The 27,439-nt window shown below is 39.6% G+C and overlaps 1 protein-coding gene across 1 annotated transcript in view; it reads left to right on the forward strand.

The window, feature by feature from the left end:
• The first annotated feature begins 1,348 nt into the window (after positions 1-1,348).
• The window catches only part of COL13A1 (collagen type XIII alpha 1 chain), a 126,192-nt gene continuing 100,101 nt past the window's right edge, over positions 1,349-27,439 (forward strand). The window contains exons 1-7 of the mRNA XM_087964084.1: positions 1,349-1,380; positions 4,800-4,835; positions 7,732-7,758; positions 11,339-11,389; positions 21,716-21,751; positions 23,198-23,224; positions 23,645-23,671. Coding sequence (XP_087820210.1) covers positions 4,815-4,835; positions 7,732-7,758; positions 11,339-11,389; positions 21,716-21,751; positions 23,198-23,224; positions 23,645-23,671 — 189 coding nt within the window. The 5' untranslated portion in view covers positions 1,349-1,380; positions 4,800-4,814. The remainder of the gene's footprint in view (positions 1,381-4,799; positions 4,836-7,731; positions 7,759-11,338; positions 11,390-21,715; positions 21,752-23,197; positions 23,225-23,644; positions 23,672-27,439) is intronic.

A 27,439-nucleotide genomic window follows, 5' to 3' on the forward strand; every position in this document is an offset into this window, starting at 1 on the left:
TGGGCAGGGGAGAATTCAGTCAGTGATGTCGGGTATGTGCGATGTTGCACATGCACGATAAGGACTGACTGGGCAGGGAGGGCGGGTACAGTAGAGGAACAGCCTAGTTAGATTAGTAGATTAGACAGGGACCTCCCTGTTATGTCCGGCAGATTTGAGCGGGAACACAAGTTCATTCCTATTGGCTGAGCCATTTGACAGTGAGTAATATAAAAGGGAGCTCTCAGACAGTGCCAGCTGTTGCTCGCTACTGTCAGCCGATCTGAACAGTTTAGCGGCTACCGTGACAACCAGTTACTTAGTTAATAAAAGTGTTAACCTTCTTGCGATTGTGGAGGTCGTCTTTGCCTTCACAAAACTCCCTAATTCACAGACTATAAGAAACAAAAAGTGGTACAACACAATCAGACTTACAAGAGTCCATTAAAATAGTTTTAGTCCTCCAGTGAGGTTGATTTCTTGGCCTGGTTCACCTAGTGGGGCTGAGAACGAACCTCTCAAAACAGAAGAATGAGTGGAGAAAGAATGACAGCATAATCCACATGATGGAGATTTAGGATGAATGGCAGTTGGAGACTGATAGGAAATTAGACTAAGAAAAAATAGCAGCAGTGAGGTAAAGATGGAAAAGGAAGGAAGGGAAACATTGATGTATCTACTGAAGAGAGACTTAGTGAAAGCTAGGGTGTTGGACTATATATCAGATGATTACTTGGTCAATAAACTTATTCATGAGTTTTAAATCATTGTCTAGTCCAGCTGGATTCTAGAAATAACACATTTCATCCAAACCTTTGTATTACACATAGCCTTCAAATAAATAAAAGAAAGACTTCTATTGCCCTCTGTAATTTAGTAGATGGTAGCTGCAGGTTGTCTGGGGAAATATTAAATGAAGTGTAGTATACGATGATTTGATGCAAATGTGAGTCACTTCCAGGATAAAAATGAATTATAACATACTGGTTTGTGGGAAGGAAGACTACTGGAAGTCTGGATGTTTTATTTTTGCAGGCTATTTCATGTTGTGGGCTTTTGGCCATAGCAAAATACTTGTTCCGCCACTTCTCCCTAAACCCTAGTATGAACATTAGGACATATCAAACTGTCTGTACAGAATTAGATTAGCCATTGAACTAGCCTAGCATTTTCTACTTTACTGGGAGTAGCTTGGCTGAGCCAACCTGGAAATTTTGCTTCCTCTAAATGCTCAACTAGAAATGCCAATGAAGAATGAACAAGTACCATTGTAGCATTCTTGATCAAACTCAGTTAATTGTTTCACTATTCAGATCCATTGTTCTTCATGCCATCATCTCCTTTGTTCTGTGTCTGTGTTGTTGTTTTTTTCAGGGTCCTACAGGAAGACCTGGCCTTCCGGTAAATCTCCCCTCTTCTTTTTGTATTTTCTTCCTTTCTGACACCTGCAATCAATACTACAGACTTACAGTACAAGTTATAAATAGAGAGCAAGATTTAGGGTGAGGGTTTTTAAAACTGAGTTGTAAAGAGGGCTACATTTTAGAAATTGGGCTTGCTATAAGGCAATGATTTCCAGAATACAATGTTCTGCCATTGCATTAGCTGAGAATAATTTGCTTCCTTTCAAAGAAATCACTTTCCTAAGAACGTATGTTGCTCAAGGTATTTCCTGCCCTGTCCCACTTCTGGTTTTGCTTCCCCAATCCAGCCCCACAACAGAAAGGGCACATTCATGAAAAGAATACACATCTGAGAATATTGCAAGTCAGACAAGAGTTAGCCAAATAATTTTAGATTTTCAGCATTTCCAGATTGAGCTCATGAATTATTGCAAGCCTGGTCAAACATTATTTCGGATATGGAAATGATTTGCAGATTCTTTGGAACAAATCGTATCATGGGGGAATATAAACTTCATGATACCAGAATATAAATAAATCTTGGTGAACTAGGATGATCCATATGGATAATAAATAAGTGATCAGGCAGTATTTTAATTAGGACTAATCGAATATATACAGATTTGGAGTCAACCTTTTGTAGTAGCTGCATTCAATCATGCCTCCCCTCCCTATTCAAAAGGAGATGAAGGGAGAGAACGTGGTTTGAAGTACATCGAGACAAAATGTCAAAATACCAGAAAAGACATGAACTGAAATGGGTTACACTGTACTAGACAGCAAACAGATTAAATCCATTTTGTCTAAGTGGGAAGGAGATGCCTGCTAATTAGATATTAAGTGGTCTGGCTTATTTTTTTCTTCAGTTCCTTAGGTCACAAAATTCCATGAACAAAAAAAAACATCAAATATTAAGATGGGTTTCAAACCAAACTACAGGACAATTGCTACAAGGCAAAAGGCCAGCCTCCCTATTCGGACATTAGCATCCTAGCAACCTAAGCATCATACTGATGGGAGTGTTAAGAATGAAAGAAGCTGCCTTGGATTGATCAGTCTTTGATTTAGAGCTGCAGTGGTACAGTGGTTAGAATGCAGTACTGCAGGCTACTTCTGCTGACTGCCGGCTGCCTGTAATTTGGCAGTTCAAATCTCACCAGGCTCAAGGTTGACTCAGCCTTCCATCCTTCCAGGTCGGTAAAATGAGGACCCAGATTGTTGGGGGCAATAGGCTGACTCTGTAAACCACATAGAAAGGGCTGTAAAGCACTATGAAGCGGTATATAAGTCTGCTATTGCTATTTATATCTGAGCCTCTAGCCCATCAGTTATGCAGTATTTTATTACAGCTGATCCTATCAACGATCACTGATCACAATGGATGAGATTGATAGGAATTAGAATTTAACAATATCTGGAGGTTCACGTATACCCCATTTTTGAGTTTTGCAGACATGGGAGCATGTTGAGTGGAAATCCAAATTTAGCATCTTAGAGGAGTTTCCCAGTTCTGCCCCTAAGTGCCCTTCCTTGCATGAGGTATTTGGAAGTCAGACTGTTGGGAAATTAGAGACTTGAGTCTTTGTACTTTTTTGTTCATTTTCTACCTGTGGCAGAAAGTCAGTGTTGATTCTTTAGAATGCTACAGTACAAAAAACAGATACATAAAAATCAGAGAAATTATACAGACTGATTTTTTTTTCTGTCTGCTTTAATGCTCTGCTAGCTTTCCATAGAGGAGTAAAGGAGTCAATGTTTTGTTTCAGCATAGACAACTTCCACAGTTTCCTTTTCATGTGGAACTGAAGAACTGAATATCCTACATAGTAAGGAGAAAATGAAACTGCACATATGTAATAAATTTTTAGTTTTTATTTAAATGGAAGCGATTACAAATAGATTTGAACACTCTTGTCCTTAATGTTAATCCGATACCTCAGCCTCTGTGACATGTAAATATCAACCATTTGTTGCATTGCTTATTTCCTCATGCTTGTTTATATTATCTCCCGTATTTTAGACTCTGTCTTCTCCAGAGTCAATAAATACACAGTAATTCTTTCTCCAGGCAGTAGAAACATTCAACATTAAGATGTTATGAATCTAGTAGCCATAACAAATTTTATTATTACCAGGAATCAAAAGTACCTTCAGCTTCGTGAAGTAACCATTCAGCTTAAAAAGATAAGATAAGGATAGTTTGGTTCAATGGATAGTTTTATTCATATCTTTAAATAAAATATATTATTTCTGAATCATATAACCAGCAAGTAAACAACACAGACCCAAAGTATATTCCCTAAAAACCTTAAGGGTAGAAAGCCAAATATAGGCCTTTTTATTTTGTATACTATTTGGCTGTTCCGGTGATAAACATTATGGAAACATGATATGGTAGATCACTCGACAGGCAATGTTGAATTGTTATTCTAGGAAATATGTAGCACTTTACTATAAGGTCGTATGTCTTACTCATAAATGAATGTATTTCTTGTTATGTTTATAATCACCCTTCTCTCATAAGAATGTATTGCTTATTCTTAATTCTCTAAGTAAGGATGCAGGTATTGTGCAATTCCATTTGAGCCCAGCATGTATATGAGATGCAGAAATCAAATTGTCTCTAATATCATTTCATTCATCCTTTCCTTCCTTCCTTCCTTCCTTCCTTCCTTCCTTCCTTCCTTCCTTCCTTCCTTCCTTCCTTCCTTACTTCCCCTGGTATGCTTGTAAGTCTTATGGTTACAAAAGTCTTATGGTTACAAAAATTTGCTTGATTGAATGTTGGCAGGGTTTCCTAAACAAACCCCATGTGGTTTGTTATATAAATATCTGATCCACATAACAATATTCCAGTCCAATCTCTAAATATTTAGATTTACTAGAAAGTCTAAGAATAAGTCTGTAACCCTCTGACTTATGAATATATGCAGACAATGTGGGACAGGGTTTTATCCAGATGTTTGGTAAATAAGCATGTTGCAGTGTTACAGCCAGTGAATGCCAATAATATGAGATGATTGAAAAGACATTTAATACTATTATTGGATAATAATAATATTATTAAACATGCTGTTATAATGTATGCAATACATTGTAATGTATAATGTATGCAATAATGGTCCAAATTAAAATAAATAGTAAATAAATTAGAATAAAAAGAGAAAAACTGAAAAAAATACAGTTCTCTGATGCAAAAACTTACATTGTTATACAAATGGCTTTACTGTGTTGGACCATGGCAGTTGATAAATAGTTCAGTGGTCTTCCAAACGCATATGCCTATGGATCATAAAATCCAAAGTAATCAATGTAATTGTCTAAATGTTCACATTTGAATAAGTTTGAATAAATTTTTTTAATCATTACATGTGGTCAATTGCCAATTATCCTCTGATTTTTTGTGTTAATTGTTAGGGAGACAAAGGAACCATGGGAATCCGTGGGCAGCCGGTAAGTCATAAGTCACTTAAATTTATCTGTCATCATTGCTTCCAAATCTGCTGCTACCAAACTGATCCATAGACATGTGACAGAGAAAATTTCAGTTACTGGTTCTATGTCTACGCTAAAATAATCCCTAGTTAATTCAATAAGCTTTCTCCAAGACTTCAAACGTGCACACAATGGTAACTTAATTTGTTTTCATATTTATTTCCCCTTAATGACAAACATATGTACTATTGCAACTGAAAACTTTCTGTTACTCAGAAATGCAATGATTCCTAGACAGATCATAAAGAGTACTAGTCCAAAATATTGGAAGTTTTTAAGGAGAGATTGGACAATCGTTTGTCTGAAATGGTATAGGGTTTCCTGCTTGAGTTGGGCTAGAAGACCTCCATGGTCCCTTCCAACTCTGTTATTCTGTTAGAGAGAGGGAGAGAGAAACACACACACACACACACACACACACACACATCCCCTTTTTATTGGGGCAATTAAATATTCTGTTTCATATAAAGCTGGCCCTACTGAGGAGAGTGATTTCTAAGAATAGGGAAAAAGGGTTTTTAGATATGTAGGATCTGTATTAAGATACCCAAAAACATACAACCACCTCAGATAACATAATATTTTGTTGCTAATAGGAACTTTCCTGAAAAGTTATTCTAAACCTACTGAGAACATTAAAACATGGTAGATATGACTGAAGGGAAGCAGTTTCTAAATGGACTTTGGTCTAAGATTATAGAGCAATATGTGCAGGAATCTTTTGGTAGTTCTCTCCTTGAGAAATTCAATTCCAGCCCAATTTGGACGCCTTGAGTTTTTCACGAGTTTTGCTGGGGCCTTCCCTGTTCACCATCAATTTACTTTGAGGTTAATATGGATACATAAATACCTAACAGAAATGGCTGGTGTCCCACTAACACCATTAGTGGATGCCAAGTCGCCATTTTCCTTGGTAGTTCTATAATTATAGTACTTTCATCCAGTGTTGTCCTGTTTTAGACACTAAAATGCCCCATCTTAAGGGGGAATTTAATAATGATGTTACTTTTCATTCCTCAAAAGAATGTCTTGGCCAATAAGAATTGGAAACATCCTAATTAAGCAATACCATCTTAAAAATAGCAACTTGTTGACGGGCCAGAGACAGAGGTGGTATTCAGCAGGTTCTAACCAGTTCTAGAGAACCAGTAGCGGAATTTTTGAGTAGTTCAGAGAACCAGCAAATACCACCTCTGACTGGAGATTTTACAATATCCTTCCCCTGCCACACCCACCAAGCCACACCCACAGAACCAGTAGTAAAAAAAATGTGAATCCCACCACTGCCAGAGATACTTGTTAGATTTCTACCAGTTTTTACGTTAGTGGCTTATAAAATGAGATTTAGACAAACCTAACTAACTCTCTAAATCTCTTGCTAACATCTCCATATGTTTTGCCATCCTAGTTTATTCCTAACAGTTGTATTATATCCTTTCATCTTCATAATATTGTGTGGACACATAGCACACCATGACATATAAAACAGTCATTGGATTCTGTCACTTTAATCTACAGTCCAACAATTATGTGTACAGATGATCCCTTAGAAGCATTCCTAAGCATTAAACATGCTTTTCTTCCACAATTTCTCTTTTGTTGTACAATCACATTGTCAGCTTTGGAAGCCACGTTAACACCAGATGCTTCCAATCTGCCCCATTCTTGAGTCTGGGAAAAATGGGAGGGGGGATTTCTTAGAGCGCATGTGGTTAGACATAATAGCATTCTTCTTCTAAGTCAAGGTCATGTTATTTCTGCACCTGGCTGAGGAGTGGTTGAGGGGACATCTTAAGTTGGGACAGATGATGATTGGAGCATGTGAGGCAATGAGGGGTGCAGGGGGTGGATTTGTAATATTTTACTTATTGAAGGGAAACCTGAAACTTTCAGATTTGGGATTTCCTAGATGTGCCAGTTTTCTACTCTAATAAAAGGAACTTTTGAGGAGATGTCTGTCTTGGAGTTATTTGTTGGCGTTGAGGTTTTCTGGAATGCTGACACATATGCAATTTCAATTTTTTTTACAGAATAATATTAATAACATTTCTATGTCAATTGCAAAAACTCATGCTGCTTAGATACACACATATACAATACTGATATATCATGACATGCTAGCTTCTTGTTCCTGGGAATTAACTTGATGTGTATGAAGGCCAATAGCAATAGCACTTAGACTTATATACTGCTTTATAGCTTTACACCCTTCTGTAGGTGGTTTACAGAGTCAGCATATTGCCTCCAACAATCTGGGTCCTCATTTTACCCACCTCGGAAAGATGGAAGGCTGAGTCAACCTTAAGCCTGGTGGGATTTGAACTGCCAAATTATAGGCGGCTGGCTACAGAAGTAGCTTGCAGTGCTGCACTGTAACCACTGCACCACCGAGGCTCCTATACCAATACCAATACCAGCTAAAGAACTGCCAGTTGTGACCTCACACTGTTGTGAACAGACAACATGTTAACATTTAGAGAACAGATGCACACACATATAATTCCAATCATGTTACTTCTCATTTCTAATATAAAAAAATACATTTCAGAAACCAGATTTCTTTTCCCCTATATTACTGGTTAATAAAAACTGTGAAAGCGGATGTTCAACAAATTTTTTTTGAAAGTGATTTAAATACAAGAAAGTCAAAAGCGGGGTCACTTCACCATGCTTGTATGTGAACATTAAACCATGCATGTGTCAGTGTTTGTCTTTTCTTTTCCATTTTTCCTTTTGGCATGAGTGTGTATTTGTGCTTAGTGTGCCTTAACACTGACTCCTGTGTTTTGTGTCTCTCTTTCTCTCCCCCTTCACCCTGTTGCATGTGGCTGCGACTGATATAATGGTGGCCCAGGGAGTCAAGGGCCAACCTGGAGAGAAGGTGAGTCAGCTTTTTCCAGTTAACCACTTCAGATGGGGTTTGTCAATAGCTGTGGACCATCAACACTAGACAGATTGTCATTACCAATTAAATTGCAGCACGGATGCAATTCAATTCTACCAGGAGCTGAAAGAGATTGTCCCTGCTTGAGCAGGGGGTTGGACTAGATGACCTCCAAAGTACCTTCCAACTCTGTTATTCTGTTATTCCTGAGAAGTAGGCCTGGCCATGGGCAACCAGAGATTTGCCTGGTTTCCATTCTAATCTAGCCCAAATACCATAAACAAACAAGCAAGCAAGAAATTATTGCTGTTCAGTCAGGGCCAAAACAAAGGAAAGCAGTTATCTGTCCCTAATCTTGATAAGCTAAGCATGATCAGGCCAGTTTACTCCATGAATGAGAGACCATCAGTAAAAAAAAGGTGGAGCTTCAATCACACCATCATGGTCACAATCTTGATTTTTTTTTTAATTATTATACCCTGTAAACATCCTTGGGCTGTAGGCTAGTTGGAACAGAGGTCCCCAAACTTGGCAACTGTAAGACTTGTGGACTTCAACTCCCAGAATTCTCTGGCTGGAGAATTCTGGGAGTTGAAGTCCACAAGTCTTAAAGTTGCCAAGTTTGAGGACCTCCGCGTTAGAAAGACATTCCAGAATGAAGTTGCAATTTCCATATTATTGCTATGTAAACAGTATGGGTTTGCCCCTAAAAGACTTTTTGTCCTTTTATCAAAGGCCATTATTAACCACAAAGGCCAAATTATTTTACACAAATTAATACATGCAGTTAAAAAAATAGACAGTTTGACACATTTTTAAAAACATATATATATATAATGCTGAAAAAGCTCAGAGATGATCTAAAGCTTCAAAAATTTTGATTTGTTTACTATAATTTATACGAACATTGCCAAAGCTTCTTTGCACTGATAGTCAGGTAAACTCACCATTTTGCAGCTGGTCTTATGGATACTTTCTGGAACTGCTTTCAGTTTCATGGCTAGCAGCTGTGCTTGGAGAGTCTAGGAAAAAAACGACACATGGAAATGTAATTAACTCTACCAGCTGCATCCTAGACTGCCTCACCTCAGCATCATTGTTTGAGTAAGATTCACAGAATTCCAGATGCAAACTTGATATTTTGTCTGTGAGGAAAGCCTCATCAGCTAACTGAGGAAAGCGAATGAGAGGAGCCCTTAAATATTCTTTTTGATCCACAGCTGCATTTCTGTCACAACCATCAAGAATAAACTGTGTATTTGTGCCTTCCCTTTCAGAGCCAAAACATTTTGCATTGAATACCCAAAGTGTCTTTCCTTCCACGAGGAGTAAGGACAAAGCAGTAGTTAGACATAGGGGACTTGATGGCTTTTCAGATCATACAAAGCAGGGGTCTCCAACCTTGGCAACTTTAAGACTTGTGGACTTCAACTCCCAGAATTAATTCTTTTAGACTCTAACTCGGTGTGTCTAAACTGTAACTCGATCCCATTGTTTAGATCAGAGGTCTCCAAACTTGGCAACTTTAAGACTTGTGGCTTTGCTGGTTGGAGAATTCTGGGAGTTGAAGTCCACAAGTCTTAAAGTTGCCAAAGTTGGAGACCCCTGATACAAAGCACAATATGAAATGTATTCCCCTATTAGACTTGACATAGTTTGGCCTTTTTACATAATCTGTTAAAATAAGGGGTGCTTGATCTCTTCCATTTCACCAGTTAGCTAACATAAACCTGTCTCCTTTTGGTTTGGGGCACTCCCCTAGTATTTGAACAAAATGCAGCCTATAAAGTCCACCATCTGAAATAAAAATATCTTGAAATGAAGCTTTTTTTCCCCAGAATGGTCACAAATGTCCATTTAGAAAAATGTCCATTAGAAAAACACAAGTTCTGTCCAACTTTTCTTTCCCAAACTAGAACCATATTATTTTGTTCCTTTCCAAATATCTGAGTTTGTAAAAATCTGGGCAGCCTATGCAAGGATGTCAAAATGGCAGCCTATGGGTCAGAGGCATCACATGCAGGCCATGCCAACCCCAGTTTTTTCCATGAAGGAAAAAAAATCGCAATACATCACATGACGGCAACACGCCGCCGCAAGTTTGACCCTTGTGCAAGGGATCCCCAACCTTGGCAACTTAACAACTTGCGGACTTCAACTCCCAGAATTCCCCAGCCAGCATAGCTGGGGAACTAGCTGGCAGTTGAAGTCCACAAGTCATAAAGTTGCCAAGGTTGGAGATCTCTGCTAGAGAGTGCTTCCATGTGAAGCATTTCCTGTGAAAAGGCACAGCCTCACTTGTGAATTTAAATTAGCGGAATGGGGATATCATGGGGTGGGAGGTTCACATTATGAAAAGTTGTGTGTTAATCCTCTTGCGTTTTCCTTGCTCCCATCATTTTTCCCCCTACAATAATCAGTTCTGTTAATGGAGAGAGTAGTTGCACAATGTATTTGAGCTGCTAGCACAGGGAGACATTTGTTGGGAAGTCCGTCTACTCCTGCCCTACCCTCACTGCAAATGCATATGCTTTTGTCCCCTGTAACTTTGATTTCACAATCAATGGTGAACAGTTGTGGCCCTTTGATTCTGCATTAAAAGAGTTCAAGTAAGCCCTTGTCACCAGAGAAATATGTAAGGATTAGGAATCCTAGGTAGACACTAAGTAGAAGAGCAGATGTAAAGATCATGATCAAGAGACCTTCATCTGAAAGAAATTTAGAAAGCTTGCAGGAGGTTCACAGCATGAAAAGCCAATACTGGAAGTGAACTTTAAAGGTGTTATGGGTATTTTGATTCTTCCCCTTCTAATACAATGCTGCTGCAGTTCATGCCTTATAGAAATAACAATTTTTAAAGGCGTCATTCCGTCAATGGAATCAAAAGTCTATAGCGTTGCTAAAAGATGATTGATGCAGTCAAAATCAGATAGGGTAAAGCACTGTGTTCTCAGATCCACAAAAATGTTTTGAGTCCATGCACCCGTAGACATATACTGCTTGACAAAACAAATTCCACAGCCCTTTATAAAGGTAGCTTGCTTCTTAATTACTCTTGAACCCCAGATTAAACAAGGCCACTTTGCAATGGGGAAGAATGATCATTGGACCTGAGATAAATTTGGCATCCAATAATAGTTTTTATGGCCATGAGGTGAGATTACTTTTCATTCCTGAGGAATTCAGAGTAGTGTTTTGATCCAATTTCAGGATGAATCCAAAATGGCTCCCTGTCTTGATTAGAAAAGGCCCGGGGACCTCCAGTTAAAACCTGCTTTTAATCACAATGAAGAATATGTGTGTGTATTGTTCTTTTTAATCCCCCTTTATATAAATGTTTCGTTTCCTCTTATTATTTCTTTGGCCACAAGTTCCTTTCAGCCCTCTCCTCTCGTTCCTTTGAATTTTTCACTCGAAATACTCACTTTTTGGCGTTATTGCTTACTTCATCATTGTCTCCTTGTTTTTTCTGCCTCTTTTTTAATATTAATCTCTAACCTGCTTTTTTTTTTTAAAAAAAAAATGGTTTTGGTCTTCTTTTCTACATATACATTTTCTCTCTCTTTATCCCCTGCAGGGAGCTCCAGGAGAGGCTGGCATGTCCATCATTGGTCCTCGTGGGCCTCCAGTAAGTTTCTTTGTCTTCTGATTATTACTTCTTAATGTTTAAAGCAATGTTTTTTAACCTTGACAACTTTGTGTGGACTTCCAGTATTCCCCAGCCAGCCAATACTGGGAGTCCATACATCTTAAAGTTGTCAAGGTCGAAAGAAACTGCTTTACAGGGTGTGGGATGAGGGTTAGGGAATCCTAAGAGCCTACTCTGTTCTCAAGCGGCTGTATTATGATGTGGTTTCTGCCAGTGGCTAAGTTTGTTTTTACGCTGAAATTGCAGAATGTATTGGTTACAAAGTGCGCCGCCTCAGCACAAAAATCTCAAAGCGATTTTATCCGCATTTTTCTCTCCTATGTTTACAAAGGAAGAAAATATTCCTAGATCTAAACAGAGAAACCAACACCAGATTATACAATCTCAGCATTTCAGCAAAGCATAAATATAAGGAAAAGCAGTCAACTGTTCATAGAGAATTCAGAATCAGCACAGGAGAAAATTGCACACGCATGCATAAGGCAATTCTGTGCACATTTAGAGGTACAGAGAAAATCCATTTCACACCAGGAGGTTTGGGACAAGTAGAAATGATGTGAGCTACATTTGCCAATATCCTGTTCATGTGTCCATTTAATGTAGAGAAAAGCAAGGTTTTACACACAGACAAGAGGAAACAAGTATAGAGGTACAGATGAGGTGAAACTTGGCTTAATAGGAGGAACCGTGAGACGGATCTTGGACTCCTAGTGCACAATTACTTAAATATGAGGCAGCAGTGTGCTGCAGCCACCAAAAAAGCCAATGTAATTCTAGGCTGCATTAACAGAGGGATAGAATCAAGATCACGTGAAGAGTTATTATTGCTTTATAAGGCTCCAGTAAGACCACACCTGGAATACTGCATCCAGTTTTGTTCACCACATTATAAAAAAGATGTTGATACTCTAGAAAAAGGTCAGAGAAGAACAACCAGGATGATGAGGGGACTGGAGACTAAAACATATGAAGAACAGTTGCAGGAATTGTGCCTGGCTAGTCTAGTGGAAAGAAGGACCATGGGCGGTATGATAGCAGTGTTCCAATATTTGAAGGGCTGCCACAAAGAAGAGAGTTAACCTGTTTTCCAAAGCACCAGAAGGCAAGGCAAGAAACAATAGATAAAAACAAGCCTAGAACTAAGGAGAAATTTCCTGTTGGGGAGAAAAATTAATCAGTGGAACAGCTTGCCTTCAGAAGTTGTGGGTGCTTCATCACTAGAGGCTTTTAAGACAAGACTGGGCATCCATTTGTCTGAAATGATATAGGTCTTCTGCTTGAGCAGGGAGTTGGACTTAGACCAGGGACTGTCAACCTTTTGGACCTCAGGGACCACCAAACTCATCATTTTAAATCCCGTGGACCAGAGACCCTGGGAAAATCCCCCCAAAAGTCTGCAGGAAAATTCCCCACCCTGTTTTCCTACCGATCGATCATTCTTTATTTGGGATCTCAGGATATCGTCTCCAGCTGAGAGAGAGAGAGAGAGAGACAGAGAGAGAGAGAGACTTTTGGCTTCATGCAAGGAAAGCAGCAGAAGCAGCAGAAGTCTTTCTTTCTCTCCCCAAAACTCCACTAGAAATGAGTCTTTGTGAGACTTTTTGCGCCGGCGCAGCCTCTTGGAGCAGGATACCTTGGAGGGTCCCCAAGACTCATTTCTGGCGGAGTTGGGGGAGAGAAAGAAAGACTTTTGCTGCTTTCCTTGAGTGCAGCCAAAAGCAGAAGAAGAAGTGGAAAGAAGCAGCCAGGTGGCCAGGCCAGGCACGTGAGGCAAGTGAGGCAAGTTTCCCCCCCTCTGCCCTTTCCCCCATCCCCTCACTACCTCATGTGGTTCATAATGCAAGCGAAACAAGCCTTGTGTTCCCGCAGGCCATGTAGGCGGTGCAGTCTTGTGTTACCGCGCAGCCTGGATTAATTGCTTTGTGGGTGCTTTGGGGGGTGACATTTCTCTGTGGACCACCAAAATATTCTCACAGACCACCAGTGGTCCCCGGCCCACTGGTTGGCGACCACTGGACTAGAAGACTTTCAAGGTTCCTTCCAACTCTGTTATTCCAACACACTTACTTGGTAGTACTTTGGCTACTTTGGGCCTGCTGTTTCTAGCCCATTCTTGGTAACCTTGTTGTATCTAATGATAAAACCACTTAATCTGAATTTGAGACCCATCCCTAGAGAACACTTTTCCCCCTAAGTTTTACTAGGACAAGTCTACGGGAGTACTAAATAGTTCAGGGCTGTGAGTGAAAAAGTTCTGCCTTGTGTCTGTAACAATTAACAGACAAAGGAAGGACAAAGGGAAATGTTCTTTCTTCAATCTGAGAATCAATTGTAAAAAAATTATTTAGTTTAATGGCAGGCTGGTGATAAACATTAAGAAGGCTCTTGATAGCAAAGAAAAGCAAGGAAGCTGAAATAATAGCACAGTTTGGACAGATGCACAATGGCAAATAGTTTCCAGACGATTTTCTTGGAAGCGAAGTGAGGTGAACACTTGCAGACCCAGAGTTTTCATCTAGTCAGTGTTACTGGCTTTTTCCCCCCGCCGCCTTTTTTTTTTTCCTCCTTTTTCTTGGCTTCAGTAAAGCAGCATGCTCAGCATGGCAGAAACAGACTTTCTCTGCAATTTTGGCAGTTCCCACAATTCTGTTATGGAGCCCTTGAAGGAAACAGCATTTGAGGAAGGGAAAACTCAAGGCTTCTGGGAATCTGAAATGCCTGAACTTTTGCTCTGGCCTTTTTATTGTCTCCTGCTGGAGAAGATATCCAAGGGCAGGTTGCACCCTTTCCGGGTTTCCTCCCTGCATTCTTTTCTTAGCCATAGATTTAAAAAAAATCAACAACTATTTTCATTTCTTTCTCATTTGGAAACCTAAGTGATGGACAAGCTGTTGGATTTATTTCAGCTCATCTCCCTTTGGTGCTAAGACAATAGCTCCAGATAGATAGATAGATAGATAGATAGATAGATAGATAGATAGATAGATAGATAGATAGATAGATAGATAGATAGATATCACCAAAGCAAATATGATCAAATTTCTTTTTGTTGTTGTTGTTGTTTAGAATTCTCCAGTCATCCTAGCATTCAGCATTTTTTTTAAAAGAAAAAGAGCATTTAGGTCAATTTGAGAGTGTTTCTAGGGAGATTTAAATATTAATTTCATGGCATGTGCAATGTTTTTTGGAGGTGGAAAAGTATGTTCCGTGCAGCAATTTTAAGATATGCAAGAAACAATTCTAAGATTCCTCGGAAAGTTAGGAAATAGTCTTCAAGGAAGCATTTGGCAGACATGATTCCCATAAAGAGATATTTTGCTTCCATCTTCTCCTGTAATATTCAAGAGATTTGAAGTAATTTGGTAAATCAAATGGCCATTTTCTCCTATAAAATGCTCCAGAATCTTCTGCTGAGACGCATCGTCTGATGGCTAAATCAACACAATAAGGTTTATCTAAGATAGGTTGGAAAAGAATTGCAATGAAGATCAACCTTGGCTAATGGAGACTGTGCCATTGAAACCCCACACTTTTGTGGCTTCATACTATCCAAAAAGTGTGGGGCTTTAATTGTATTACTACAACGGCCATCTTGGATTATTATTTTTTTGACAGCCCGGGTGAATACTGCTGCCCTTGAGGTTCCTTCGATCATTAAAATGATTTTAATATACAGTAGTAGGAACTCATTTGCGTTGTATCTTGGAGTTTCCAACTTCAAGAAATTTAACAACGCAACCATAAAAAGTCTCCTTCTTAACAAAATTAGTCTATATAATCTTTCTAACTTGAGTATAGGTGTGAACTTATTCATCAAAGTAAAAATCTTGTTTTTAATATTAAGAATTAATTTTAAATGCAATTAATATTACACTTTACCACACGAGTCATAATTTTGTATCTCAGTGCAACTTCTATTAGATATAAATGATTGCAGTATAAAAATCATAATCTAAACTAGAACTGGAGTACAATCCTACAGTGTGCTAAGTTTTTGAAAGGGAAGATTTGACTTTTCCTTTGTCTTAAACTTTCTCATGAAATCTTAGAGTTGGAAGACTACTCAAAGCCATCAATTCCAACTTCCTGCTTGGTACAGGAATCCAAAACAAAGCATTCCCAGCAGATGATGTATAGTCTGCCTATCAGCTATTTGAAGAAGTCATCTCACCATCTCTTTTGGAGATTAGTTCTGCTATTGGACTATTTGCACCATTAAATAAGTTTTTCCTAACATCAACAAGATTCTGCTTTTAGGTAACATAAGACCATTATGTCTTGCCTTGAACTCTGTGATAAAAGGTATCAGGCTTTGATATTCTTCTGGATGACACACCAAGTATTTTAAAAGTGCTGTTATATCCCTTTTCAATCATTCCTTCTCAAAGCTGAAGATATTCAGTTCCCTTACTCTACCCTTGTATACTTGATTTACTGTTCTCTGGTCATCCTCATTGCCCTTCTTTCCATTCTTAGTTTCTTGGTGTTTGACTTAAAATATAGTGCCCTGAACTGACACAGCATTTAAGGTGACATCATCTGCCCAACAGAAATATAATGGAATGATTATCTTCCACAATTTTGAAGCTATTCTTGCATACGGCCTAAAATTACTTTGTCTTTTTTTCAACCACATCATACTGCTGATCTACATTCAGTTATTCTAAGATCTTTTTTTTATCATTCCTTTTCATCTTTGTCATACATGAAAATGTTAATATGTACCAAGTTTAGGTGTGAACTTGTGATACACACTTGATATTTCACTAATTCTGAGGAAGAGCCACTGATTAATACTTTTCTTTGTTTAAGCCTGTGGATTGATTTAGCAGAGATATCATCCTTGAATGACTAAAAATTGGAAAGTCAAAAGGTACTACATTAAATGTTTTGCAGAATATCGAGCACGATATATTAGGTAGAGAGCATTTCAGAGGTGATATTCAGCAGGTTCTGACCAATTCTGGAGAACCGGTAGCAGAAATTTTTAGTAGTTCAGAGAACCGGCAAATACCACCTCCGACTGACCACGCCCCCCTCTATTCTCTGCCTCCTAAGTCCCAGCTGATTGGCTGGGTCTTCTTTGGTTGCCCTGCACAGGAGAACGGAGCTGGAAAGCAGGTCAGTGGGGTGGGGAGGGAATGGAGATTTTACAGTATCCTTTCCCCAGGAGTGGGGAGGGAATGGGTATTTTATAGTATCCTTCCCCTGCCACACCCACCAAGCCATGCCCACCAAACCATGCCCACAGAACAAGTAGTAAAAAAAGTTTGAATCCCACCACTGGAGCATTTGTGCAACCTACTATAGTTTTTCTTATGATTATGATAAGAAGGGCTCTTAGTAAACATTGCTTCGTTTTTGGTGTGCAAAGCATTTCTAACTTGAAACTCTCTGCTTTAATCAAGCAGCAATGAGCTTTGGGATCAACAGCCTTGATCTAGCTTTCTTGCGTCCTGACCCTGTTTTCAGTTCGAAACAGCTGTTTGATCTTACCAGAAGTGTTCCAATGTTGCTTCAAAGTTCTGGCTGCCTTCTGAACCTCGCAGGGGCTCACTTCAAGTTCAGATTTTTTTTTCTACATGCATGCATGTGTGCAGCAGTGGGCTTCAAAAGTTTCAGCAAAGGGTTCTCTGCCCAGTTGCTGTGTGGGCGTGGCCATGGTGGGTGTGGCTTAGTTGGCCTCCTGCACCACGGCCGGGGGGGGCGTTTTTGCCCTCCCCAGACTCTGGAGGCTCTCTGGAAGCCGGAAATAGGCTCATTTCTGGCATTCCTGAACTTCTGGGAGGCCCATTTTTCACCTCTGCATGCACTCTGCACTTAACCTGCATCCAAAACAGGCCTCCTGGGGAATCTTGGGAGGGGCAGCGTGGGGTGGGCGGGGCCAGCCAGGAGTGGGATTTGAGGCTTTTCCAAACTACACAGAATCTTAGCTAGGGGCTCTCCCGAACCCCCTCCGAACCCTCAACAGCCCACCCCTGTATGTGCGCATAGATATGTACATACATTCCTGCACAGATATTTTCCAGTTCCCTCTCAGAATAAAAGCAATATTATGCAAGGCAAAGAGGGGGGGAAAAGTAATCAATAATTAGCAACTACTAAATGTTAAGGTGTTCCTGAATTAAGGTCAGATGCTGATCCTTTTGAGGTTCTTCCAGTTTATGAAGGAAATAAAATGTCAGCTACATGGATTAATAACATCCTGGAAGCACAACACTCGGGAGAGTTTGTCTCCCAGCAGAAGTTAGGAGTAATAAAATCCCCATTGTCATAAGAATAGTAGAATCCCAGGGTGGGGAGCAGCTGGCACAGTCCATTTCCCCTGCCTTGTGCAGAGATCCAGTTAAAGCATCTCAATCTGGTCGTTATCTAAGTCTCCGAAGACATAATGGAAAGGAACCCATCATTTCTTGTACTGATCTTCTGTTGGGACAATTTTCCAAGCTTTCAACTGGAAAGTGCTTCCCTGGAACTTATTCCATATCTTGAACTCTGGCATGATACTGTTTTGATCTTCTTATTACTTCTTCTTATTACTGTTTTGATCTTCTTATTACTTCTTCTTATTACTGTTTTGATCTTCTTATTACTTCTTCTTATTACTGTTTTGACCATCATACTTCTTTAAAGTATCTATAATTTGCTTTTGGAAAACATGATCTACGTCTTTTTCCATGGCTGGTAGCAGATGCCAACCGTAATGGCATCTGCATTTATCCTTCCCACCATATGTTTTAATTCAGATCATTTCAACCATGCCGTCAACTCTATTCCTCTAAAGTGACCCAAGGCACTGCAAACTGCACCACAAGCACCGAATATAAGCAAGCTTGAAGTTGTGACACACACACATGTAATTGATTCAGAAAGTTCAAACTGATTGGCTAGAGTTCAGAACAAGCCCTTCATTTTCCTGGGCCCCTTCATTTTCCTTCATTTCTGTAGAACAAGAAGAACACTGGAAGAAGAATTGAACATTGGACTCAATCCTGCATAGGTCTGCTTTTTTTCCCCCCATCTCCTTTACATTGGTTCTTCATGGTTTAGCTTAAGGGTGGCTGTTTACATATCAATGACCAGAATATTAAAAAGGATACAGCTTTGCATAGTGAAATGTACATATACACATGCAAATTTGGAAATTGATATAATTCTATTTAATTCATTTCACCAAGGAAGGGGACAACTGTGACTTGCTAACTTTGTATGCACCCTATGCCATCTAACTCCGGTGCTAATTGTGATGGACAACTCTTGTAGTGCTTTGCATTTAATCCAGTAAAAATTTTTTTTAAAAAACCCTCCCAGGAGAAATCAGTACCAACCACTTCCATGCTGCTGTCAAGAATACTACATATCCATGTCCTTTTGTTCAACAGAAGATGAACCTAACTCAGAGAAGTCTTTGGACCCAAATAGAAGATTTTCTTTAGGTAGCCCTACAAAAAAACCATAAAAATCCAGGCCCATTTACAGTGGGAATGGGGTATCCCTGCCCAGAAAAAGGATATAGAGGTTCTGGGATGCTATGTAGCATCCTTAGGGATTTGCCAGGCAGCAATGGTGGGATTCAATTTTTTTTTACTACCGGTTCTGTGGGTGTGGCTTGGTGGACGTGATGTGACTTGGTGGGCGTGGGAGGGGAAGGATACTGTAAAATCTCCATTCCCTCCCCACTCCTGGTGGAAGGTTACTGCAAAATCCCCTTTCCCTCCCCACCCCACTAACCTGCTTTCCAGCTCCATTCTCCTGTGCAGGGCAACAAAAGAAGACCCAGCCAATCAGCTGGGACTCGGGAGGCAGAGAATAGATGAGGGTGGGGCCAGTAAGAGGTGGTATTAGCCGGTTCTCTGAACTACTCAAAATTTCCACTACTGGTTCTCCAGACCTGGTCAGAACCTGCTGGATACCACCTCTGCCAGGCAGGCATCATCCTGATAAATTAAGGCTTTGTGGATATGAATGAGAAAGCCTCTCCTCCAAGAACCATTTGGTATGAAGGAGTCTCTTCCTTCCCTGTATGCATTTTCTTTCCCTCCTTCAATTAATGATTGGCTCCCTTCTCCATCCTATAAACCAGTGGTCCCCAACCACCGGGCCCCGGACCGGTACTGGTCCGTGGATCATTTTTTACCAGGCCGCAAAGAAGTGGGCACCGCCATCTTGTTTCGATGGTGCTTGAGAAAGTGCTTCCGGGTGAGCTTGTCGGTCGTCGGTTGGAAAGTGGCGTTTGGGTGCTGAAGGTATCCTCGCGCCTTAGTTTTGTCGAAGGGGGGGGGCGGCTTCAAACGAAGAGCTGTCCCGATGGTGGTGGAGTCTCGCGTTACTCAGGAGGAGATTAAAAAAGAGCCCGAAAATCCCATCGACAAAGGTACAAAGGAGGAGTTGAAGGTGGCGGGGAGAAGCGGGGGACGGCTGGCTGGCCGGTCGCTCAGCTCACCTTGCCTTGGGCATGCGTGCTGATGCCGGTACTGGTCTGTGGATCATTTTGTGATGCCAGTACCGGGCCGTGGTACAAAAAGGGTTGGGGACCACTGCTATAAACCTTATAAAACACTTGAGAGTTGGAGCAGATTTATACTTCCTGTTTCTTCCACCTTGAACATCATGCGGTATCCTTTTAGGAGGGCAGGAAGGTATGAAATTGTCCTCAGTCTTCCCCAGCTTGCAGAGAAGGTAACCTCCACCTTCATTTTCTTCTTCCACATCAGAAATAATCCTGCCCACCCTCCCACCTGTCCATTCACCATCTGCTGTTAGAACAGAGCAATCGGATCCATCGTTTTATTCTTGCATACAAATGCTGCCGTTGAGTGGTGTGATGGCCTAGAGGTGGAGCTCTCACCTCACAATCAGGGGGCTGTGAGTTTGATCCTAGGTAGAGGCAGATATATTCTCTCTCTGGGCATGATGAGAATATATCTGCTGAATATAACTCCGCCTTGGCGACCGGAAGGGCATCCAGTCAATCAACCCTTAGCTCCATTCAGTTGCCCAGACTCCACCCCACAAGGGATTATGGGGTCATTATAAAGAGATGATGATACAAATGCTGCCATTCCAATTGACTGGTGTGCACTCTGAAACATGAGTTCCTTCTACTTCCTGCTCCCAGCATCCCTATTCTCTGATGATCAGTTCATACAGGACTGGGCTACACATGTTCGATTGTTTTATTAAAACTGTGTTTTTTCAAGTCCACAATAGATGGCCCTGAAAATACCTCTAATTAGAAAAGGGTTTCCTAATTCTTTGTTGGCTTATGTGGCTTCACCAATTGACTTCACCCAGTACTCCTGTGTGCCTGAATTAGCTTTGGCCAAGTTTTGCCTGCTCCCTAGGTCTTTCATCATACCCAGTCATGTTGGTCATGCCCAGAAACATCTGTATTTTGGATTTAACAGATACCGTTTCCTAGGGTAGGCTATTTGGATATGCTGCCGGTGAACATCTGCACCGATCAGTTTCATTCAACATTCATACATGCGGGGTAGGCAATCTAGGCCTTCCAAGTGTTTTGGATTACACCTCTACAAATTCCTTACCATTGGCTATGTTTTCTAAGGCAAAAAGCAGTTGAAATCCAAAACCTCAACTAGAAGTCACTAGGTTGCCTATTTCTGGATGCTGTATTTTTGTAATGATGTGATGGAATTGGCAAGTGGCATTCAATGTGACAGACCACTATATAGCTGCTTGTTTTGGTTTGTTCCAATTAGTTACTTCCATACTGATTGGGGGAATACATTTTCTACCCTCTTAGTTTAGCTCCAGGGTGTGTTTACAACCACATATGCTATGCTCAATTTTTTGAAGACCCATCATTGATGTGGCTTGAAAATATGCTTGAAACTGAACCACATGGGGGAAAAAAAGAAGGGTTTCCGTATTGCCAGAAGGTCATGGAAGCAATTTCAGGGAAAGAAATTAGCCACATCGGGCACACTATATATACATAGGTATGTCCATAATTTGGAAAAAGACACAAAGGAAAAGATGTAATCACCAATAAAAAATAGAAAGTTGTTTAATGCTCATGACCAAATGTAAAAAAAAAAAAAATGCACTCGATGTGACAAGAAGGTTTAAGATTTTCCTGTGAATTCTATCACCTTTGAAATAATTTTGATTTGTGCAATTTATTTTCCATGCTTAGGAGTTAATCTAAAATGAGTGCAGCCATTTTCATCTGGCTAATGGTGGAACGGAGGAAATTAAAGCTCAATAGAAGTGAAATAGCAAGAAAAATGCTGCAGCCTGATTTATTTCTTCAAATTTCTTGTTCTGTTTTGTATTCCTCAGGGACAGCCTGGAACAAGAGGTTTTCCTGGGTTTCCAGTAAGTAGGATCCTTAGAAAATGGTCAAGTTGAAAATATACCATGTAAAATACATTGTTTGTTTGTTTTACTGCAATGTTTTGATCTAAGATCTGACTGATTCAAAAGCAATAAATTGCATCATGTTTTCAAATCAAACCATACATCAAATGACCATAGCATAGCAGTTTAATGCATAAAATAGAATTTGTTATGGATTGCTTTAGTTCAAATCAATTCATTTAACCAGATCCGATATTTGAAACAGATTTGCGGTGATTTGCATCCCCCTATCCAATTTTTATAGTAAAGGTAACTAGCTTGGAATTTCCTTCCACAATAATTCAATAAAATAAATACTATAACCTCAAACCAGCTGCAAAATGCATAAATCATTTGGCTTAATTTCCAGTTCAGTCAGTGTTATGGTTAAGTGTTCAGTGGAATGACATCTTGGAGTTAAAACTCTGTAAATTCCAGTAGGAAAAAATAATATTTGAGAATGTACCTGCCTACCACGCAACACCATTTTATCAGGGAACTGAACAGGCTGTAAATTAACAGCAGCAGGGAAACAAAACTGGGCAAAGAAATATAGGAATACTATAAATAAGGCCCATTTCTTTAACCTCCTTATTGGGTTTTGCTGCATTACAGGAGACAATTGGCCATAATTTATAACAATCCTAAAATAATCTGCCTTTCTTTATGAACTTCTTTGCTGACATGTAATACGATAATATACGGGAGTCCTCGACGTACAAAAGTTTGTTTAGCGACCATTCAAAGTTGCAATGGCATTGAAAAATGTGACTTTTGACCATTTTTCACACAACCGTTGCAGCATCCTATGGTCGTGTGAATAAAATTCGGATGCTTGGCCACTGTAACTTTGATTACAACTGCAGTGGTTCACTTAACAACTGTGACAAGAAAGGTTGTAAAATGGGGCAAAACCCTCATAACAAATGTCTGACTTAGCAACAGAAATGTTGGGCTTAGTTGTGCTTGTGAGTTGAGGGCTACCGGTACTTCATGCCATATCTACCATGAGGTAATGATTCAGTTTCTCCCTAGTTCCCTTTCCCACAATCCTCGTGATATGTACCAACTGCACTGTTAGAATAGTACATGCCTGCATATTTTAAACATTGTCTTTCTTTTTTTTTCTTTCCAGTTTTTGATGTATTTATATCTCTGGTCCTAACATTGCATGATCAAGGCCAGAGGTCTCCAACCTTGGCAACTTTTAAGACTTGTGGACTTCAACTCCCAGAATTCCTCAGACAGCTTTGCTTTGAAGTCTGCAAGTCTTAAAGTTGCCAAGGTTGGAGACCCCTGATCAAGGTGGTAGGTTGTACTGGCAAGACAAAAACATGCTATAAAAAGAAATCCTTGCTATTTAAATCAATTGATCTCTCTCTGTCTTCTCCCTCCTCCTCCCCCCCTTTCCCCCTCTCTTTTTAGGGTCCAATTGGTTTGGATGGCAAACCAGTAAGTGAAGTCATTTTCTGCTGTTCTCATTCTTATCCTTTAGCCTTTGAGTCCCCGCTCTCCCCCATTCCAATAATTCTCCCCCTCACATTTCTGTCCAGAAGGTTGTTTAAAATGTTTATTTCAAAATGATCAGAGAAGAAACTTAGGTGGGTTAATAGACAAAGGGGCAACAGTGAGCAAAATACTGTGAAATTTTCCATAAATTAGATTAGAAAGTAACCTTTTGCAGCAATACTTAAATTATCTTCTCTTCTCTTCCCTCCCCTTTCCTCCCCTCCCTCCCCCTTCCTCTCCCTCTCCCTTTCCTCTCCTCTTCACCTCTCTCTAGCTGATGAATGGACAAATCTAAAATAATTTCTGATTGTAATGTTCAAAAGGTTTATACTGAAACCCACTTCTTTTTTTATCTTGTTTCAGGGACAACCTGGACAGAAAGGGGAAATGGTAATAAGATGCTCAATTAATTTTGCATGCTGCATTCTGCTTATTAAGTTTCAAGTTCATGGAAAAGAACAAATGGCAGGGATGTTTTTGAGGATCCATCTTTATAGGGAATGTAGAGGTAGAAAACTTGAAGCTCTCCAGATGGAACTAAAATATATTTCCCAGCATTCTTGACTTTAGTTGGGATTAGAGCTGAAATTCAGATTTCTAGCCCAGGAATAGCTTTCTCTTTCTTTGGCAGATGAGAAAGACGCAATAGTGATTTGTGCTGAGAAATTTGTAAACCCTATCTTCGTCTTTATTAAACAGCTGTATGCTAGATTCTTAGATTTGTTTAAAACAACCATATACTTAATAAGAGCAATTCTATATGTGCAGAAAGCCGTTTGCTCCTATGGAACAAAGTATGATATTTTTGAATGGGCAAAACTGCTGTTGTGGAATTAAAACTGAAAACTATATTTCGGAAATGAATCCAACAGATTTTGGAAATTCATTTCAAAATTTTAGGGAATGTTAAATGATTTCCCAAACTCTTCTCTGCTGTACTAGCTTTTTCTTGGCCAAGGATGTTTAAAACATAAATGGATTACCATACAGTGGTTGCAGTATTGCAAATGACCATGAGAGGGCAGCACAGACACCAAAACAGCAACTCTCTACTCCCATCTAGTGTTGGTGTAGAATAGATTATATTAATTATAAACAAGGTGTGCCTAACAAAAGACCACATTTGAAAGCATACTCTCACATCTGTAATTTGAAGTTATACCAATATGACCTCTTCCCTCTGCAACTTGATTGTCATCTAATGCTGGTGTATGACATCTATGTGAAAGTGTTGTATTGGTTGTGAAGTGGCACAAAATGTAAGTTTGTTGTATGTGATTTTGGATGGCTTATTTATATTATATTTTTGTGTTGCAACCATGAAACAAGGAGAAATACTTATCTAAATCAGCTCGCAGTATTTGTGCTTTCTTTCTTCTTTCTTTTCTTTTTTTATAAATTTTATTTGGGTTTTCACAAAAAAAAACCATATACAAATAAAACATCTTTTTTTGAAAATAGCATGGTCCCAGGTTATCACTTCTTCATACAGACACAAACTCCATTTCATGCTAATCTTTATGTTCTATTCCATATCTTATTACTGTTTTACATTTTCTACATAATTTTTCCCCTCCTTTGATTTTCTCAAGTTAATTTTTAATTACCGTATATACTCGAGTATAAGTCGACCCGAATATAAGCCGAGGCACCTAATTTTACACAAAAAACCTGGGAAAACTTATTGACTCGAGTATAAGCCGAGGGTGGGAAATGCAGCAGCTACTGGTAAATTTCCAAAATAAAAATAATTAATTTGGGAAACGATCTCACTATCTCACGTCACCTCGGGAAGGGAAAGGCAAAGCGCCTTTTGCCTTTCCCTTCCCGGCTGGGGCTGTTGGGAGTCGCTGCTGCCTGCCTTTCCCTTCCCGGCTGGGGCTGTTGGGAGTCGCCGCCGCCTGCCTTTCCCTTCCCGGCTGGGGCCGTTGGGAGTCGCCGCCGCCTGCCTTTCCCTTCCCGGCTGGGGCCGTTGGGAGTCGCCGCCGCCTGCCTTTCCCTTCCCGGCTGGGGCCGTTGGGAGTCGCCGCCGCCTGCCTTTCCCTTCCTGGCCGCTGGGGCCGTTGGGAGTCCCCGCCGCCTGCCTTTCCCCCTGCCTTTCCCTCCCGGCTGGGACTGTTGGGAGTCGCCGCCGCCGGAGCGGCCCCAGTCCCGCGTTGCCTCGGGAAGGGAAAGGCCACGGCTGGAAGGCCACCGGCGGGACTGGGCGGTGGGACTGGGGCCACTCCGGCGGCAGCGACTCCACACCATTTTTTTTCAGAGGGAATCTGACTCGAGTATAAGCTGAGGGGGATTTTTTCAGCACAAAAAATGGGCTGAAAAACTCGGCTTATACTCGAGTATATACGGTATATCTCAATTCAAATCATTGTATTTGTACTTTTGTCTGTCTTGTTTCAATTTCATATTATCTTTTCTCATTAAACAAATTTTCCCCTGTAGTTACTAATTGGAGTATGACACCTTTATACAGTATCTTTTAATTTTATCCATTCAACTCTTATTTAACCTTCAATTTATACCTTTAATATTATAACATTCAATATAATACATAACTTCCAATCGAATTCTGCTTGGTACATTCTTAAAATACACACTATATACTTAAAAAAATTATATATATGTGTAACTAAAGCACTCATTCCATTCCAATTCAATTCTATCATTAATATTCATTAAAATCTTAACATCTTTAACATTTCCTTTCAATTAAATATCATACTTCCCTGTGAACACTTATAAACTTTCCATAATTAATTTTTTCTCCATATTTCTCTTCACTTATATTTCTATAAATCATTAATAATAATTAAAATGTTCCCATCCTTTCCTAATTTAATTCTCTCATTCACTTTATTTCATTTATTTATTAACAAACATTCCACTACATTACAATAAATATTTTATCCATCATTTAAGTCATATTTTCTAAAATTATTTCTATTTGTAATATACAATACTATCTTATGTACTTTTGCAGAATCCCTTTTACAATTAAATTTTCACCTATTGTCTCTAAACAGGCTTATACTTTCAATCCTTATACCTTTTCCCTGTTTCTCTATACCTTGTTTCTGTCTTTTATAACTTCTTTTCCTTTCCTTCTTCCCCCTCTTCTTCTCCCTCCCCTTTTTACCCCTTTGTCTCTCTACTTCTAATTCTCTCTTCTGTAATCCCCTCTTCTGTTGCTTTCTAATATTATACTTATTTTTCAAACTATTCTTCTTTTTGGGGGGTTGTTTTTTCAAATCTTAAACTTTTCACTCTCTTTCCCCCCTTTCCTCCCCCCCCCACATAAAATTACTTGATCATTAAAGATGGCTTCTTCTTTGTCCCGATCTTCTTGTTCTGCAAGCATTTCTTGTTGTTTCTCATAGTTCCAGATCTCAATTTCTAAGAGTTGAAATACGAAGCCAAAAGAACCTCTCCCTTCTTGCACATCTTCTTTCCGTTTTTTAAGTTCCATTTTCAATTCTTCTAAGAGTGATGCCATTTTAAACACTTTTAAACAACCACCCAATTTATTGTAGTCATTTAAATGCAATAGCCAAAAATCCAAAAATCACCAAGTAATCCAAATAATCCAAAGCTGTTTCTTCTTGCTTCTTTTTTCCACTTTCTCTTCCTGGGGTTCTATTATTTTGTTGCCAAGTTTCAGTTAAAATGTATCTTTCAGGAATCTTGATAAGGTTTCACTGTAAATTCCTTTTAATTCCAGGCAGTCTCCTCCATTTTTCCAGATCCTGCCCTTTTATTCTTTTTCTCTCCTTTCCTGTTTTTAAAAGCTTTTAAGTATCCAGAAATCTTTATTATCCCTTTGACATTTTATTTTCAGCTTAAATGCCTATTAATGTCAAAGTGGATTTTTTTTCAGTTTCTTGCTTAAGTCTCTTAGCTGTCAGTATAAGAAAGGGAAGGGGAAAAAATGAAATCCTTTCCCTTCTCTCTCTCCTTCACTGCTTAAAAAACTTCTTTGGGAACAACGTTATTTTTTATAGTTTAAATTCCAGGGTACCTTATTTGTTGCTTTTGCTGTTTGACCTGGTCAACCAAAACTTTCTCTTCTTATCTTCCTCCTGCACATTCTTTTCTGGTCGAGTTCTTCTTTGTGGTGGCCATTTCTGACCACCGCTGCAACCGCCTTCGGGAAAGGGAGTA

Source organism: Notechis scutatus, chromosome 4, assembly GCF_049901735.1.
Source record: "Notechis scutatus isolate UNSWTSFEM ecotype Mainland chromosome 4, rNotScu1.2, whole genome shotgun sequence".
Lineage (NCBI taxonomy): Eukaryota > Metazoa > Chordata > Lepidosauria > Squamata > Elapidae > Notechis > Notechis scutatus.